The 17,527-nt window shown below is 39.9% G+C and overlaps 1 protein-coding gene across 3 annotated transcripts in view; it reads left to right on the top strand.

Annotated features, from left to right (window-relative positions):
- The window catches only part of LOC119560585 (mushroom body large-type Kenyon cell-specific protein 1), a 71,153-nt gene extending 54,480 nt beyond the window's left edge, over positions 1-16,673 (top strand). For all 3 annotated transcript variants that reach the window (XM_037874109.1, XM_037874110.1, XM_037874111.1), the window contains exons 5-6: positions 109-578; positions 9,338-16,673. In XM_037874109.1, coding sequence (XP_037730037.1) covers positions 109-578; positions 9,338-11,942 — 3,075 coding nt within the window. In that variant the 3' untranslated portion in view covers positions 11,943-16,673. The remainder of the gene's footprint in view (positions 1-108; positions 579-9,337) is intronic.
- Positions 16,674-17,527: the final 854 nt, after the last annotated feature.

Below are 17,527 nucleotides of genomic sequence, written 5' to 3'. Positions count from 1 at the left end.
GTGCGTAAAAGTTAAAACTATAGACTTCTCGGTTTGATTTCTCCATCTTTTGTGCATTATGAATTTATTAAAATATGGGATCCTAATCATTTTTATTCCACCACGCAGCACGACAGTGACAGCGACTCGAGCACTTCACTGCCCCACCAGAGCAGCAGCTACATCAACAACAGCAGTGGCAACAGAGCTCGCCACATTGCTGCTGCAACTGCAACACCAGCAGCAACATCGTTAGCAACAGCAGCTACAGCCGCAACATCCGCGAATTCCCTCGAACTGTACAAGCTGCTGACCCAGCGGGCAGCCAAAATGACATCGATGGACTCGATGGCCGCCCAGCTGGCGCAATTCTCACTGCTGGCCGACTTCAATCTGATCAACTCGCTGGCCAGCCAACAGCAGCAGCAGCAGCAGCAACAGATCGCTAGTGCGGTAACGCCAACTACCTCAGAAGTATCTGCAGCCGCAATCAGTCCCGCACTCAAAGATACGCCCAGTCCCAGTGCGGATGCACCGCTCGATCTTAGCAGCAAGCCATCGCCGAACTCATCGATTAGCGGCGATGTGAAGTCCGTCAGGTGAGTGCCGAATTGGGGTTACCACTTCTGTTCTCCCTTCCATTGCCCAGGGGGAGTTGCAGCACATAAATACCTATGTATAAGCATGTATTCAATATAAATCTGACAATCTGCGCAAACGCCAAAAAAAAATTTAAAAAACCCCAGCACAATACATACAAAAAAAGAGGAAATTCATGTAAAACCGAAAAGGAGAAAAAAGGTGGAAATTAAGAAATTTTTTGGGTGGAAAACGAATTTGCAATGCTCTTTTTGGTAGGTTTAAGGGTTTTTTTTATTTGTTAATTTTTAATGCCAAACATTTGGGATCAAAAGAAAAGATTAGATGGTTATTTTTGTTAATATATTATATATGTTGTATCTTAAATATTTTTTATGAAAATCCATATCAAAGAAACAGTCCTACTGAACCCAATTTATATGAAATTTTGATTCTAGGGTTCAGTAAAAGAAATATTTTAGAAAGAAATAGAAAAAAACATATATTTAAAATATTTATTTTTGGAACCCATCTATAATTCATGAAAATAAATTTCTTATTGTTTGCCCGAGAAGCTGAAGTTTTTACCACGAAAACTAACCGAACATATTTATGTAAATATAAAAATTATAAAAAACTTTTCCTTAAAAAAATATATTTTATCATCATCTGAAATTCTATAAAATAAACTTGCAAAATAAACCCCTAATTTGAGCCACTAAAATTAGTGCAAATATTCGAATACCCGAAAATTATTGTAGAGCATATTGTTCACCGAAAAAAACCGGAAAAAACACCGAATCGTGTGCCAGACAATACATGAGATAATTGCACTTTGGGCAGCGCCCGCCGCCTCTGACACTGCACTTACTGTAGCATACTTAACGGGGCACCCCACTCACACTCACACACCTCACTCACCCATACAGCCGCAAATTCTGATGCTGTGGCAGTTGAAGCTTTATTGTTGTGAGCCTATGTAAAAATTGTGCCCGTGTGTGTGTGTGTGTGTGTGCGAGTGTGGTTTATGAAACGATGCCGAAAATTACACATACGCCCCGTTGCAGCCACGCTTAATTACCAGCGTTAGGCAGGTGGGCTGCATAAATTTACATGAAATCTCCAAAAAAACGCCATGAAAAAAGAAAGATTATATATGTAGGGAGAAAGGAAGAATGCGGCATTTATGTATTCCGTTTTGTGTGGCTGCATCTTAACTCCTTCAGCAGCTCCGCAATCTTTTTTCAATTCGCTGTTCGTTGACTTTTTTTGTGTTCTGTTGCCTGCTATTTTTTTAATTACTCTAAAATGTTCAGCAGCACCTTTTATTATTACTTTGGGCTTAGGTAGAGGTGTAGCTGAGGTGTAGGTGTGCACTTCAGACGACAGAGCGTGTGCATAATTTCGCCGCACTTGCCAACAATTTTTGTCATTACTTTTTTCGGTGGGATTTTTTGTTGTTTGCGGTTCTGGTTATGGTTCGGTTTGTTCTCCTCCCTATTTTTTTTTTTTTTTTTGCTCCTTGGCTGATGCTGATGCACCGGCGACTGTGGCAACGATGGCGGCTGCCACTTGAGCCGCAAAGCACGAGTCCTTGTCTATTGTCTAAAGCATGGCCAAGTGTTTGTTAGCAGCCGCCATCGTCGCCATGCACCATCTCGTACACCTATTTTAATTGTCGCACACAAAAAAAGCCAGAAGGATGTGTCAAAAAAGTGTACAAAAAACCATGAATACATAAGGGGGTTAGAGGAAGTAAAAAAAAAAGGAGCCATAGGGACATGGCAAGTCAGACGTAGCCAAGGAAATGCAAAGAAGAAAGTAAGAAAAGCCAGACAGCACAGACATTGCCAAGCAAAAAGCTCAAGATTTTTAGGATATTTACTCGAGAGATTGTTTCATAATTACTTAATTAATTTGTAATACTAAAACATATAAGAATTAAATGATTGCACAATTTTTAGACAGCAATAAAAGTGTTTCTGAATATATGTAGAGAATTTCAAAAAGTGTTTTAAGACTTGTTCCTGCTAACAAGATATTTGGGTTAATTTTTTAAAAATTTATTGGTGGTCTAGACATTTTGATTGTTATTTTTTCTATCCTTTGAACTACAATATTTATATTAGGGACTTAAGAGCCTTTCTTAAATTCGATGAAGGCGTTAGACAACGATCGACCAAAGTGTTCATCAATGGGGGCCAACCAGATGACCGAGACCCAACCCCTCACCCAAAAACCACCCCCTCAGCCACCCACTCAGACCATCAAACCACTTGAAGCACAAAAGCCACTGACGCTGCAATTTTTGGAGTTTTTTTTTCGTCAAGCGTTTATTATTACAGATTTTTTTCAGGCTGCTGATGCTGAGGTTGATGAGACGGCATCGCTCCTCGAAGCACCAAAGGCAGCGACGTCGACGTCGCCCAGCGCAGCAGACAAAAATGAGTGCATCATATCGATCGCTTTTTTTTGCAAGCTGCGTTTTACTTTCTCTATGTGTGTGTATGCACTGAGAAAATACCTAGCCAATAACGTAATTAATTTATTGCAGGATATTTTTGATTTTGCATATTGGTACCCCCTCTTTTGACAGAGAAGATTGATTCAAGTTGTATTCGATCTTAGAAATAATCTCAGCGCTGTAAAGAATTTAACCATTAACTCCAGATATAATCTTCAAAATTTTTTAATATTTTAATATAATCGGTTTCATTTTTGATTTTTAAGTATTTATCATTAATTAACCTCATATGTTGCTAAAATTAAAACCTCTCTAGTTCAAAACGGACTAAAAAAGAGCGCTAATTAAAACAACAAACTATTTAGTTGATGTTCGTAAGGAATATGAAATTTCATAAGCCGGATAATCATAGTTATACCTAATTTTTTCTCACTGTGTACCAGTGTCAGTGTTTTTTCGTATTTTCGGTCTTTCTTCTCTGCTACTTTTTTCTATGCACTTTCGGCGGGTTAAGGATGGGGTGGGGCGAGGGGGCAGGCGGGGATTGTCGCTGGGTATATATTCATTATTTTTCGTTTACGAAAAATTCTCCCCACGCACACACCGACACCGAAAAAAACGAGAGAGATTGCGAACGTAATAACTGGCTAAGAGTGACGACAACGTCGACGTCGGCAGCGCAGTCGGCTGCGTTTGGCCCCAAAAAATACACACAACAACAAAAAGTACAAAAAAAAAATGAGCGAAATATATAAGGTACAAAAAAGCAGCAGAAACAACAGCAACAAAAGGTTAATGCGTGCACTGGCCATTGCGATTGTTATTGTTGCAGGGCAGCAATTTTTTAACGGTTTCATGGATCCCCCGTCGGTTTCATTATTTTATTTTCCCGGCCCTTTCCCCTCGCCACTCTCATTTACTTATTTTTTCCATATTTTTGTCATTTCAATGAGTTTCGGATGGTTGCCCGAATCGCGATGGCCCGATTTTATGCCCAGTTATTTGGGCTTTATAGGCTTTGCACTTAATATAAGATCGAAGCCCCATAGATCTTTCCATAAAAATGATAAATAACTCAGACTTGCTATTCTTTAAATAAATGTTACTTTAATATTGAAATACAATTAATTTCCCTTAAACGAAATATGTACTTATATTTATAGAATGATAAGTCATCCCATTTCGTCCGTAGTACGAAAACGCGGGTTCTAGGATAGTGAATGCAGCTTTCGCTATTTCTATTTGTTTCTATTGATATAGGAAGTATAAAACGAGAATTTTATTAAAAATTACAAAAACAACATATTTTGTAAGAGTATTCCAAAATCCCTATTATGACTTTGTGAATAGTCAACAATTACCAATATAATAACTTTTTGCCAGCTGCTAAGTGGTTATTTTTTTTGGCTAAAACCAGGGTATAACAAGGTCCTTTAAAGCTCTTTTTTCTGCCTTTTTTAAACTTTGCCTGATTGCCGTTATATGCGTGAGTAAATGAGCGAGATAGAAACAAAAATAAAGTAAGTGCATACAAAAATGCAGCTGCAGCGGCGTTGACGTCGGCAGAGGCGTCGAAAAAAAATGAGTGCATATCTTCCGAAAAAATGCAACTGCAATGAATGTGTGTGTGAGGTTGGGCTCTTGTATGGGTAGATGTATGCACAAGTATGTGTGTGTGTGGGGGGGGGGGGATAAGGGGGGAGTTCAGGGAAAGGGTTGAAGGTAGGGGGTGGGGTGGGTTCGCTGCGCACGCATCAAGTGTAGGCGCTGTGGGGCGGACTGCATCGGCAACAAAAACAAACATGCAATTGCATTCATACCCACACACTCACTCACACACACACACACATGCACTTAATGCATTTTTAACAAAATTGCATTCGACGTTGTCAACACACACACTCACACACACACACGTTTCGTGCACAAAAAAATGCCTGCTTGGAACGGGGGACAGTTGACGGCATTGTGCGCCCGTCGGAGCCAGCGGCAGCGGCTTCCTGCTGCCCCTCCCAGTCCCGCTCCCCCTCCCCCTCCTCCACCCCCACCCCCTTAACCATTAACCCCACATTCCATTCCTCCAGTGAAATTCCAACCAGGCTCCCCTCCCTTCAGCTACGCCCCTGGCATATTTAGCGGCCACCAAACACGCAACCAAATTGAGAGACACAAAAAAGTACATTTAAGAGTTACAGTGATATGCCAAAAAATCAAAATCTAAAATGGTATAAAAAACATAATTGAATAGGTTTGTACATTTTGGAAAGGAGTCTTAAAACATGAATGCATTGGTTACCTTTTTAGCTTTAATTGATATCAATTTAATTATAATAACTAGGTTACAAAGTGATAAGGTTACAAAGTGAGTTTTTGTTTTAGTATTCTAAACAAGGAAGAACGCTATAGTCGAGTGCCTCGACCATCAGACACCCGTTACTCAGCTAAGGGGACCAAGGGGAGATTGTGATTTTTTTGCGTCAATCAATCGGTATTGACGAGACTAATACATTTCACTTAAAGTTTTTATTCTAGCATTAAAACTGTAGGAGCAACAGACATGGGCGGTTTGTGGGCGTTACAGTGGGCGTGGCACACTGACGATACAAACTTGCGCTGCGCAGGAATCTCTAGAATCTGCATGCCTAATCCCAATATTGCAGCTTTTGTAGTTATCGAAATCACAGCGTTTATACGGACAGTCGGACATGGCTAGATCGACTCGGCTAGTAATCCTGATCAAGAATATATATACTTTATGGGGTCGGAAACCCTTCCCTCTACCTGTTACATACTTTCCGGGTAACTCTACGAGTAACGGGTATAAAAATAGTACGTTTATTATTTTTACAGGAGCTACTAAAAAGTGTTGTATAAATAAAAGTATTCCCTAGTAAATATAAGTAGAGCTGTTTACTTTAACATTATTACCAACTATAAAGTAGCTTGCTCTACATTAGCTGCATAATTAAAAAATTAGAAAAATTGGTAAACAAAATTTGCAACATTTTTAAAAATCCCCTAAATATTATTAAGTAGTTTATTTTTCTAACTAAAAATTATTTGTTGACTTTAAAATGTTCTGCCTTTATTTAACCAGGCAATGGGCTTGACCTCCGCCTTGGAATCACACCTCAATTAACGTGTTTGCACAATTACCTAGCCAAATATAATTATTGTTAAAGCTGAATTAAAAAAGGACTTTCCGAATAAACCGAAAACTTTAACCAACTTTTCGATGGGGGGGTTCTGCCAGTGGGTGTTTTATGTTAACGAATGTACATGACCAAAAGCAAACAAAAGGTGTGGGATGAACCGACAAAAATGCAATATGCTCATAACAACAACAGCGAAAGAAATGCATTTCAGTTGCGTCAAAATTACAGCAACAAAAAATGCGAAAAAAGCAGCACACACGCACACACACACACACACGGGGGTATAATAAAAAAAAATCAACCCTTTTGCTGGCGCTGCCACAAATTAAAACAAAATGTCAGAAAAATTGCAACGCCAACGGAAAAAAGAGGAAAAAAGCAGGGAAAAAAGGGTTTGAGGTTCGCCTTTTTTTTTGTATTTTTTTCGGGTGCAAATGAATGCTCTCCACATGCGTGTGCAGCGGCAAAAACAACAAAGGCGGCAACAAATGCATGCATGTTGTACAAAAAATGCAGCAGCAGCGGCGTCAGCAGCGACGTCGACTGCGGCAGCGGCGGCTGTTGCAATGGCAAATTGCAATTGAAGTGCAGCCAAAAGGTAAACGACACCAACGAAAAAATCCAAACGACATTGAAATGACATTTTTCATTTATTTTTCCCGCGCGACATCCTTTGCTGGGGGGGTGGGGGGTTAACCCTCCTCCCACCGAACACCACCCACTTTACCCAGCCCCCCCTTTTTCGGTTCTGCGCAATTATGCAAATTTTTTTCGCCTCTCCTTTTTTTTGGTAAATTATTTTGTATATGCAAAATGAGCAAAAATGCGAAAAACTGTCGCCATTAATGATGATGCCACCGCCCACAGCCCAATCCACTTACGGTCAGCCGGGGCCACGCCCCCCCCCCTTCCCCTCTTAACCCGCCCCTGATCCTCCCATTAACGCCTCCCCCCCAAAAAAACCATCAGCTATCATACAGTTTAACATTCACTGCCACCTGCTGCCGCTTTCTTTCTCTAGCCTGCATTTTTCATCTTTTTTCTTTTTTTTTGTGTGTTGTCTGCACAATTTTCAGACATTTTCCAGACGCGCAAGGACTCCCAAACAAATGGGCGTAGGGCAGAGAGGGGGGTGGCGAAAAAAAAAAGTAAAAAAGTTGCTATGACTTTGCCATCAACTTTTGCCAGGGCCGCCTCCTGTTGTGCCCCACAGCCCTCAGCGAAGGGCGCCAAAGAAGCTGTGCGTTTCCCGCCCCCTTTTCGCCCACACACCCCCCTCCCCACCACTGCCACGCCCCCTTCTTTGCCGGTGCAATGTCCCCAGCCGCCCACGAAAAAAAAGAAAGGGTCTCGAGCTCGTCTCGTTTCTGGTTGCGCATAAAGAAAAGAAATATTTCGTGGAGCTTCGGCACTCGCAAAAAATTACAGATTGCCAAGGGATTTTAGAAAAGCCAAAATATACACTTGGAGTAATTAAAAAATGTATACATTGATTTAATGACTTTTTTTTTAATTAAGCCTACTTTAGGAAAGTCATTTTATAGACTTTGACTAATTAAAAAATGTTTATTTTGATTTTATGAATTATTTTTAAATAAAAAATTAATTGAAACAAAGCTTTTGTGGGAAAATATATTGTAGGTATAAAATGTTGAAAACTAGAATAATAAATGTTTTGGTTATTTTTAAAATAAAAAAAAACTTTTTCTAATATGGTAAAATAAAAATCTTGAGAGATAAAAGTGTACCTAATTTTTCTACTTCAATCTTTCAAAACTTTTTTCAACATACTGACATAAATATTTGCTTGAATTTTTTGAAACCAGTAAGAATTCCTTTAAAATTAAACCCAAAATATATTTTTAAAACATAGAATTTTAAATAATTACTGTAATAAGTATTAATATTTTTTCTCAGTGCAGCCCTGTTGTTGTTGTCGGAAAACAAAAGTTGCCTCTTCCTGATGAGTTAGTAGGGGTCGAAGGAAATGCGCGTGGACTCACGCTCGCGCTGGTATTAAGTGAAAAATGTTGATTCTTTTTCTTTTCTGGAGAATATCTCTTTTCGGTTTTGTGTTTTCCCCCCATTTTTTTTTTTTTGGGATTCGTCTAATGAACTTCAAAAACATATTTGGCCCCAAACTCACGACCCCCCACCGATCTCCACTCGGCCAGACTCCCCTGACTTGTCATCTTTTGTCTTTGGCCAAAAAAAATGGCCACCGAAATGGGAAAAAAAGAATAGATTGTATGGCACATCCTTGGCTTTGCCTTTGACACCAGCACAGTGTCGTCTTTTCCTCGTTGCCTGCTGCAGACATTTAAGAAGCACTCATTGTCAGTCCTCTCGAGTGCCCCTGCCTCTGTGTTGGTGTGGAGTGTGTGTGTGTGTGTGTGTGTGTGTGTGTGAGTCCCGAAAAAAGAAAGGAGTGCTTTCTACTAAGCCAAAAAGGGAAGTGGCTGTCAAGTTCTTTGATGGTCCTGCCAAAAAATATTACCCTCGCAGCCTGAACCCACTGACGAAAATTGCCGGGAGATAAAAGTTGATTGACTTGCTGACTTTTTGGCGGGTGAGATTCGGTGGGTGGTGCGGTGTGTCGAAAGACCCTTCATCGTATATTTAAGGAAAATCCAAACAGATATGCCAGAAAAACAGTATCTTATCGCAACACCTGAGTGGCTGTAAAGCAAAATATGACGTTTATAAACTTGCAATAAACCAATCATCACAGGTTTGGGTTTTCTATATTGATAAGCTTCTTAAGTTGATAACAGGAAAATAGCAAGGAAATAATATATTAATTTATAAATATATATATATTCATAAACCCATTTATTAAAGAATTAACTTAGGTTTTAAAAAGGTATTCGTGGGTATACTTTAAAAATAGTTCAGATCAAAAAGATAGGCTATAAAAAAAATTGTCCCGTCTGGACTACCACTTTTTTAAAAAATTAAAGACTGTCTTTACCTTTAAAAAATACTTTAAAAATTGAGAAGTGCTGAATAGCAAACATTAATTAAAGATCTCTCCATTAAAAATAGAGTACATGCTTCAAGAAAGATATACCTCTTCTCCGAAACATAAATTTAAGACACTATTAAAAATCCCACAGAATTTATATTAATTTGAAATCCATTTCTCCCCCATCTCTTGCAGAGCCTGTGCCACGCCCACGCCTTCGGGAAGGAGGGCGTACAGCGAGGAGGATCTGAACCGGGCGCTCCAGGACGTGGTGGCCAACAAGCTGGGACCCCGGAAGGCGGCCAGCCAGCACCATGTGCCGCGCTCCATTCTGGTCAACCGGCTATACAAGATGCAGCACGACCTGGACCAGGATGCGGATGGGGACGAGCCGGAGGACTCTAACGACGATGGCGAGGCGGAGGTGGACAGCAATGCCTCCACTCCGGCGCCCTCATATCCGGATTTTGCCAGGTCGCAGCTGCGCAAGCTGAGCCACCTGTCCGAGCACAATGGCAGCGATCTGGGCGAGGATCTGGACCGGGGATCGCCGAAGATGGGACGACATGCGAGTGGCAGCAGTGCCAGTGCTACACCCGGGGCACTGCCCTCCATCCCACTGGATGCCAATGTCCTGCTGCACACCCTCATGCTCGCGGCTGGCATAGGAGCCATGCCCAAGTTGGATGAAACGCAGACGGTGGGCGATCTGATCAAGGGTCTGCTGGTGGCCAATAGCGGGGGCATGATGAACGAGGGACTGCTCAATCTGCTGTCCACCAGTCAGGAGAACAGCAATGGCAATGCCTCGTTGCTGCTGCAACAGCAACATCAGCAGCAGCAACAGCAACAGCACCAGCACCAGCAGCAGCAACATGTCGCCGCCTATCGACATCGCCTGCCCAAATCGGAGACTCCGGAGACGAACTCCTCGCTGGATGCCAACGATGCCAGCGAGGATCCCATACTGAAGATTCCGTCCTTCAAGGTCAGCGGTCCGACCAGCAGCAGCAGCCTGTCGCCGGGTCACCACCCACACCCGCACCATCCGCTGAACAACAACAACAGCCTCGGCGTCAGCAACAACAGCAACCACAGCAGCAGCAACAGCCACCGGAACGGCAGCAATCGCAGTCCCCACTCCGCATCGCCCATGCTGGCCGCCGCCGTGGCCCAAGGTGGTGGCTACTCCGGCGCGAATAGCTTGCTGGCCTCCTCCTCGTCCAGCATCCAGAAGATGATGGCCAGCAATATCCAGCGGCAGATCAACGAGCAGAGTGGCCAGGATGGCCTGCGGAACGGCAATGTCAGCGATTGCAGCAGCAACAATGGTGGCGGTGGCTCCTCCTCCTCGCTGGGCTACAAGAAGCCGAGCATTTCGGTGGCCAAGATCATTGGCGGCACGGACACCTCGCGCTTTGGGGCCTCGCCCAATCTCCTGTCCCAGGGTCACCATCAGGGTCACCACCTGAGCCACCACCAGCAGCAGCAACAGCAACAACAGCTGAGCGCCCAGGAGGCAGCTGCTCTGGCGGCGGGCAAGGGAACGCGGCCCAAGAGGGGCAAGTACCGAAACTACGATCGCGATAGCCTGGTGGAGGCGGTCAAGGCGGTACAAAGGGGTGAGATGTCGGTCCATCGGGCGGGCAGTTACTATGGAGTGCCGCACTCCACGCTGGAGTACAAGGTGAAGGAGCGTCACCTGATGCGACCCCGCAAGCGAGAGCCCAAGCCCCAGCCGGATTTGGTGGGCCTGACAGGACCTGCCAACAAGTTGCAGCTGGACAAGCTCAAGGCTGGACCCCATGGGGGCTCCAAGCTGAGCAACGCCCTCAAGAACCAAAACAACCAGGCGGCAGCAGCGGCAGCGGCGGCAGCAGCAGCAGCGGCCGCTGCCACGCCCAACGGCCTCAAGTTGCCCCTTTTCGAGGCCGGTCCCCAGCAGCTGTCCTTCCAGCCCAATATGTTCTGGCCCCAGCCGAATACGCCGAATGCCTACCGCCTGGACTTCAATCGCATCACGGAGGCGATGCGAAATCCCCAGGGCTCCAGTCAGCATGGCCTGATGAACAGTGCCCAGGAGATGGAGAACATGTACGACGGTATCATCCGGAAGACCCTGCAGTCCAGCGAGGGCAATGGCAGTGCGGCGGGCAATGGCAGCAGCAATGGCAATGGCCATGGACATGGTCATGGCCATGGACATGCCCTGCTCGATCAGTTGCTGGTGAAGAAGACACCGCTGCCGTTCACCAATCATCGGAACAATGACTATGCCGCCACCTGCTCGAGTGCCAGCGGTGAGAGTGTGAAGCGGTCGGGCAGTCCCATGGGCAACTATGCGGATATCAAGCGGGAACGGCTGAGCGCCGATAGCGGTGGGAGCAGCGATGAGGAGCACTCCCCCAGCCACATCCTCCACAGCAGCAGCAACAACAATAACAACAGCGATCTGGCGCACAACAAGAACAAGAGTGGCATTGGTGGTGGTGGTCAGGCCAATGGGAATGGGCGGAGCAGCCGGATGACGTCGCGGGATGACTCGGAAACGGATGCCAGCAGCCTGAAGAGCGGCGAAAGTGGCGGCGGCCATCAAAACCACAAAATCATGGATCTCAATGGGAGCAGGAGCAGCAGCAGTCACATCAAGTGCGAATCGGAGGCGGTGAGCGGAGCGGGCCACCATAGTCCACAGTCCACCTCCTCCGCCCTAGCCACCGCCACCGCCTCCATTCTCCACGAGAAGCTGGCCCAGATCAAGGCCGAGCAGTTGGAGGGGAACCAGGCGGAGCAGTTATAGGAGCAGCCGATGGCCACGAATCCAGCGTTCGCCTGGCCACCGCTGGCCGCCCACTACTACAGCTTCTAGAGATGCGGGAAGGCTGGGATGCGGGGTAACCACCAAATTAAGCCACGTTTTTTGATAGTACCCTACAAAACACTAAATAGAAATATATCTACATGTATATCTAGTTCTATGCCAGCGATGTGGTAAATGTGCGCTAGCCCTTAGTTAAATGTGTAATCAACTGCATAGGAGAAGGAAACAAACAACAACATGAAAACAGAACCGAACAGCAAGCAAGCAAACAAACATACATTTATGCCCCGGAGTGTACAATGTATATTTTTGTTTCGTTTTGACAATCGACAAATAGGCATTCTCTTGTACAAACTTTCTTAAAAGCAAAAAAAAAACAAAACAAATCTAAAACCTTAAGACCAAAAACAAAAAAAGAAGAGGAATACTGAGCAAAACCAAGAACCATTTTCATTTTGCATTTTGTTTCGAACCGCATTTTTGTGTTGAGTGTATCTTTTTTATTGAACAGAACCAGCAGTCCAATGGGAAAATACATAAGTAAAGCAGAAATATATAGCCAACAGCAAATCAGCAAAGCAGTTACAAGCCAACAACTTAATCGACGTCTGTCTGGATAGGTTTTTGGCCCCTGAGCTGGGACTTTCACACATTCCATAAGATACTCTCATACTCTTATGTTCCACATATATTTTTCTCCAGTTTACACAGTTCTTTATACAAATTTCAAATGCCAGTCAAATCTTCAGCTCACATGGGGCCAAAATCCCAGGCAGGCGTCTTCGACATAGACAAAATGAGTATAGCCAACAGCAACAACAACTACAATAACTACAAACTACAACAAAGACCATAACAACTACAACAAGCAACAACATCAATATCCGATCAATAACAACCAACAAACAAGCAATAATAATACAAGACTCTACAATACAAAGAATAAACAGACACCAAAACATTGAAATAGCAAAATTCAAAAGTGAAAACCGAAAAACTAAAAACAAAAACCAAAACAAAATTATCCACAAAAATTCAACATTTTTTATGATTTCAAAAGATGAAAATACAAACGGAAATCAATAAACAAAGCTGCCTTCACATTTACAAATTAAATAAATTAGTAAGCAAAGCGAGACAGAGCACACAAAATAATAAATCAAATTAAACGCAAAACGCAGAGTAAAAAATAAGATAAAAATTCAAAAATAAGAGCCCCAAAAAATAATCTTTTATTTAGCAAATACAAAAATTTAACAAAAACACCAAATTGAATAACCCAAAACATTTTCCAATCACATACATATTTATTTTTCTTTAAACCAATGCCACACATATTGAACTAAATTAAGCAAAATTAAAATGTTTCGGTGTTTAAAAAATATAAAGAAAATTAAAAAAAAATTATCTGTGTTTAGGCTTTAAAAAATGGAAATTTATATCGAAAATTTCAAGATTTTGGCTTAAAAGTATAAAAATAATTGTGAGAACACACATTTCATGTACAGTCGCCTAACCACCAAAAGTAAAAAGCATAAATATATAAAGACTTTATATTACTATATACTATATGATATATATTTGTATATTTATGTATGTGTGTGTCTTCATCACTACGCGTATACCTCAAACCAAACACATGATCATTTTGTGCAACTAAATATATTTAAATGTACTTATACACTCTACACACTCTTTTACAGGAGAGCAAAACATATTTACACAGTTAAACCCCCCTAAACTTTGGCCCTCCTTTCGACGTATCTATATTTCGTTTGACTTTGAAATTCTATCTATGGGTAAACAACTAACTAAATGTCTGCGTAAATGAAAATAGATGAAAAAATATATAAATGTACCTAAAAACATATTTTGTGTGCTAGCTAGTAAGTGTCAAAAGAAAAACCATACAAAAACGATATACAATATATTTAAAAGGAGACAAGATGTGGAAAAATTGTCGGTAATATTTGAAAATATTTAGTGAATTATAATACAAGAAAAAATTAAGGATATGGCAAGGAAAATTGTGGAAATTTGTAAGCGAAAATGCGTTTAAGAATTACCATTGAAATCATTTAAAAGCATTTAAAATAATTATAATTTCCACGATGCGAATGGATAAAAAAAGTATTTATTGGCTAATCTCCCAAATTACATTTGATGTGCATAAATGTTGTGGTTTAGTATCAAAAAGAAACGGAAAACAAAATTAAAAGTTAAGGCTTAAAAATGTAAAATCAAAATTAACTAAATTATGCATTTGGTATAATAGAGAAGGGTTCTGCAAACCAAGAGGAATTAAAAAATGTTTATTATATGAAAAATGAAGAGGAAAAGTGAAAAGTAAGCGAAAGTAGGTAAAGAATGAATGGAAATAAATCAAAAAGTATTTATTGCTAATTTAATTATATTTGAAGTATACATACATATTTATTATATACATACATATATATTAGACACACTATCTGTGATTAATAATCCAAAATTTTGAAGAGCATTTTCTGAAATAATGTTGGCTAGGCATATGCAAAAAGACAAAACCAATGGATAAAGAAAACACACACCCATGTAAACAAATTGTAGACAGATCGGATAAAACCAAACTAAACAAAACCAAGCACAAGCTAAAGGTCAAATGCAGTTGACCCCAGAAATCGACAGCTGCATTTGGCCAAAAGGATTTCTTAAGCTACGGCACACATCACTAAAAACAGCAACTGAATACTGAAAATAAAAATAAAAAAAGAAAACAGCAGAAGATGGTACTGTTCAGAACATATATAGTTGTATATATTTTGGAATAATGTTTACCAGTTCAAGTCAAAATTAAAAAAGAAAACATAATGCAAAGTCTTTTATAATGCAAAATTATACAAAAGAAAATTATAAATAAAATTCAGCAACATTTAAAAATTAAAATAAAAAAATATTGATGTAAAAAGAAAGAAAATCAAACTTAAAATAATAAACAAGATAAAGTGCAATTATACGGTTTAAATAAGCAAATTTAAGAAACAAATGTTATAAAAAAAAAACATGTTAAAACAATGAAAACATATTTCGAAGCAAGTTTAGCTACAAATTCCAAGGCAACTGATAATGACAAGAAACATTTACAAGATAAACCAAGAAAACATTCACACAAACAGACAGCAAAGTCCCCATGGTACAGTGCGTTTCATGACCAAAAGACATAAAGCTTGATTTGTTAGCTTTGATTAAAACGAAACTCTATGGTTAACGGGAACTGAAACGCATTGCTCCTATGGACATATAGCCCTACCAATATCTGGAAACAGAATCCAGGGCCAGGGATAAAACCTTAACGAAAGATCATACATAACTGCAGAAACCAAGTCGAGAGTCGAAATGTCAACCTAGTGGTAGGTCTAAACACAAAAACAAAACAAAACAAACCAATCGAGTGTATTTGAGTAACAGCTTGAGAATGTTGAATTGTATAGAATTTTTGCATGTTCACCTGGTCGAAAGGGGCGTGGTTACGCCCCATTCTTAACCCTAGGTGGACAGGCGAAAACGCTCAGGTACGTGTTTTATTTTTCGGAGAGAAACAAGATTGATTACCCATACATTACTTATTCTTTGTTTTACTACAACATAATAGTTAATATTTGTATAAAAACGATAAAAAAAGTGAAAGGAAAAGAAAAGCTTAAAATTGATATATTCATAATATAATTGTTTAAAATGGTTTGAGAGCGAGGAAGAAGAAGATGAGAGAGTTTCTAGCGTGCTTAATGAAATTGCTCATATTTGTGTATAAAATCTAATTTGTTCAATGCGAATCAAAATTTGCTGAATATAAGTGCATATATATAATTAGAGTTTATTTTCGAGTTTAGTTTAGCGCATAATATGATTACGATTACAATTATTATTATTAATTATGATCTAACCGTAGGCAAATCAAAATTTCTTCACATAAAACAATCAACTTCTATTTTCAAATATTATATATAGAATTAACTATAATTATTATTCATTATTATATCGACTAAAAATATTTAGCGCGTTGTTAGCCTCGATTTATGGTTTGTACATATTAGACAACATTTTAATGGTATTCTCCTCTTTTTTTATTACTTATTACTAGAATTATTACTCCCTATTTTTATTGACTTCTTAAATGGGCAACATCATTTGAACTATAGTGCAATTGTTTCAAACAAAACCAAGCAACCAACAACAAATATATTAACATTAAAGATTAATATAATTTACAAGCTTTCTTTGCCGATGCCAAGAAGGATGAATACAGCATATGTTTGCCGTATGGATCGAAAATCAAAAATCATTTTAAGTGCACATAACTCTTCTAAATAGCAGTTAGACTACGCCTAGGTTTTCCATTATTATGCGCACGCTTCAGTCCAAAAATTGAAATTCTTCACATTCTCATTGTTCAGAACGAGACATCACAAGCCAGAAAAATACAAGAACTCAAAACTTTTCTCCTAAGTTCAACTTGAGCGACCGCAACAACTTAAGATCAGCAAAGATCACAAGCGAAAAATGCTAAGAAACAATAGCCCAGCCGTGATAACAACCACAAAATAGCCCAGCACAGACAACAACAACAACAACAACCAACAACAATAGCCCGAAAATAATTGAAACAAAAATTGAATAAAAAACAAATGAAAAAAAAAAACAGTAATTAATTAACAAAATTAATTAAAATACAAAGTGGATAATATGTGTATCCAGAGCTCAGATAAAATCCAAGCAACTACAAAACAACAGCCTAAAGTCGATTGTACTTTTCTTTTTTCTATCCACAAATACAACCAACAAACAACAGCAGCAACCACAATTTTATTAAACAATAGTACTACTCTTACTACAGAACTTAAATAGCCACAAGTAAATAGAAATAGCCACAGCAATTAACTTTAAACAAGATGCCCAAACACAGATACACACAGAACCGTTTCTTCAAAACAGATTTGTATTCATAGCCACATAACCGATACAATAGCCACTTAATTAGGATCGAGCATAGCCAAGCAATAGAATCAGATACAAACTCAGAATCGGAACTCAGAATAGGAAATCGAAAATCGAAAACCGGAAATCGGAAAAAGAAGCAGCACCAAATCGAACTGCAAAGGCAAAACCATTATATCAATAATAGAAAAAACAAAACAAACATAATGGATTAAAAAACAAAACCAATTTTTATTTCAATTATTAACTTTTAAACACAACAACAACAACAACAGCTCCACACAGTTACAGTTACAACAACAACAATAGCCCTAGAAAAATAATATTCATAATTAATCAATCAATCAATCCGTAAAACCAACAACTTCAATAGTTATAAGCAATTGGCATTAAAAAAAAAAAGCAAGAAACAACCACAGAAAACTTAAATCTTAGCCAGGCAAAAGTTTTGAGAATATTTTTCATTATTTTTACAACAAACAAACAAACTGATGTAAGTACAATTCATAAAATTAGACTTTTGGTAAACTACAATACAGAAAATAGAGCAAAAAACCTTTTTTTTGCATTTACATAATTATTGCAAAATTAAA

Source organism: Drosophila subpulchrella, unplaced genomic scaffold (assembly GCF_014743375.2).
Source record: "Drosophila subpulchrella strain 33 F10 #4 breed RU33 unplaced genomic scaffold, RU_Dsub_v1.1 Primary Assembly Seq354, whole genome shotgun sequence".
NCBI classification, from domain to species: domain Eukaryota; kingdom Metazoa; phylum Arthropoda; class Insecta; order Diptera; family Drosophilidae; genus Drosophila; species Drosophila subpulchrella.
The sequence above is the reverse complement of the archived record's forward strand: the minus strand, read 5'-3'. Positions and strand labels throughout refer to the sequence as shown.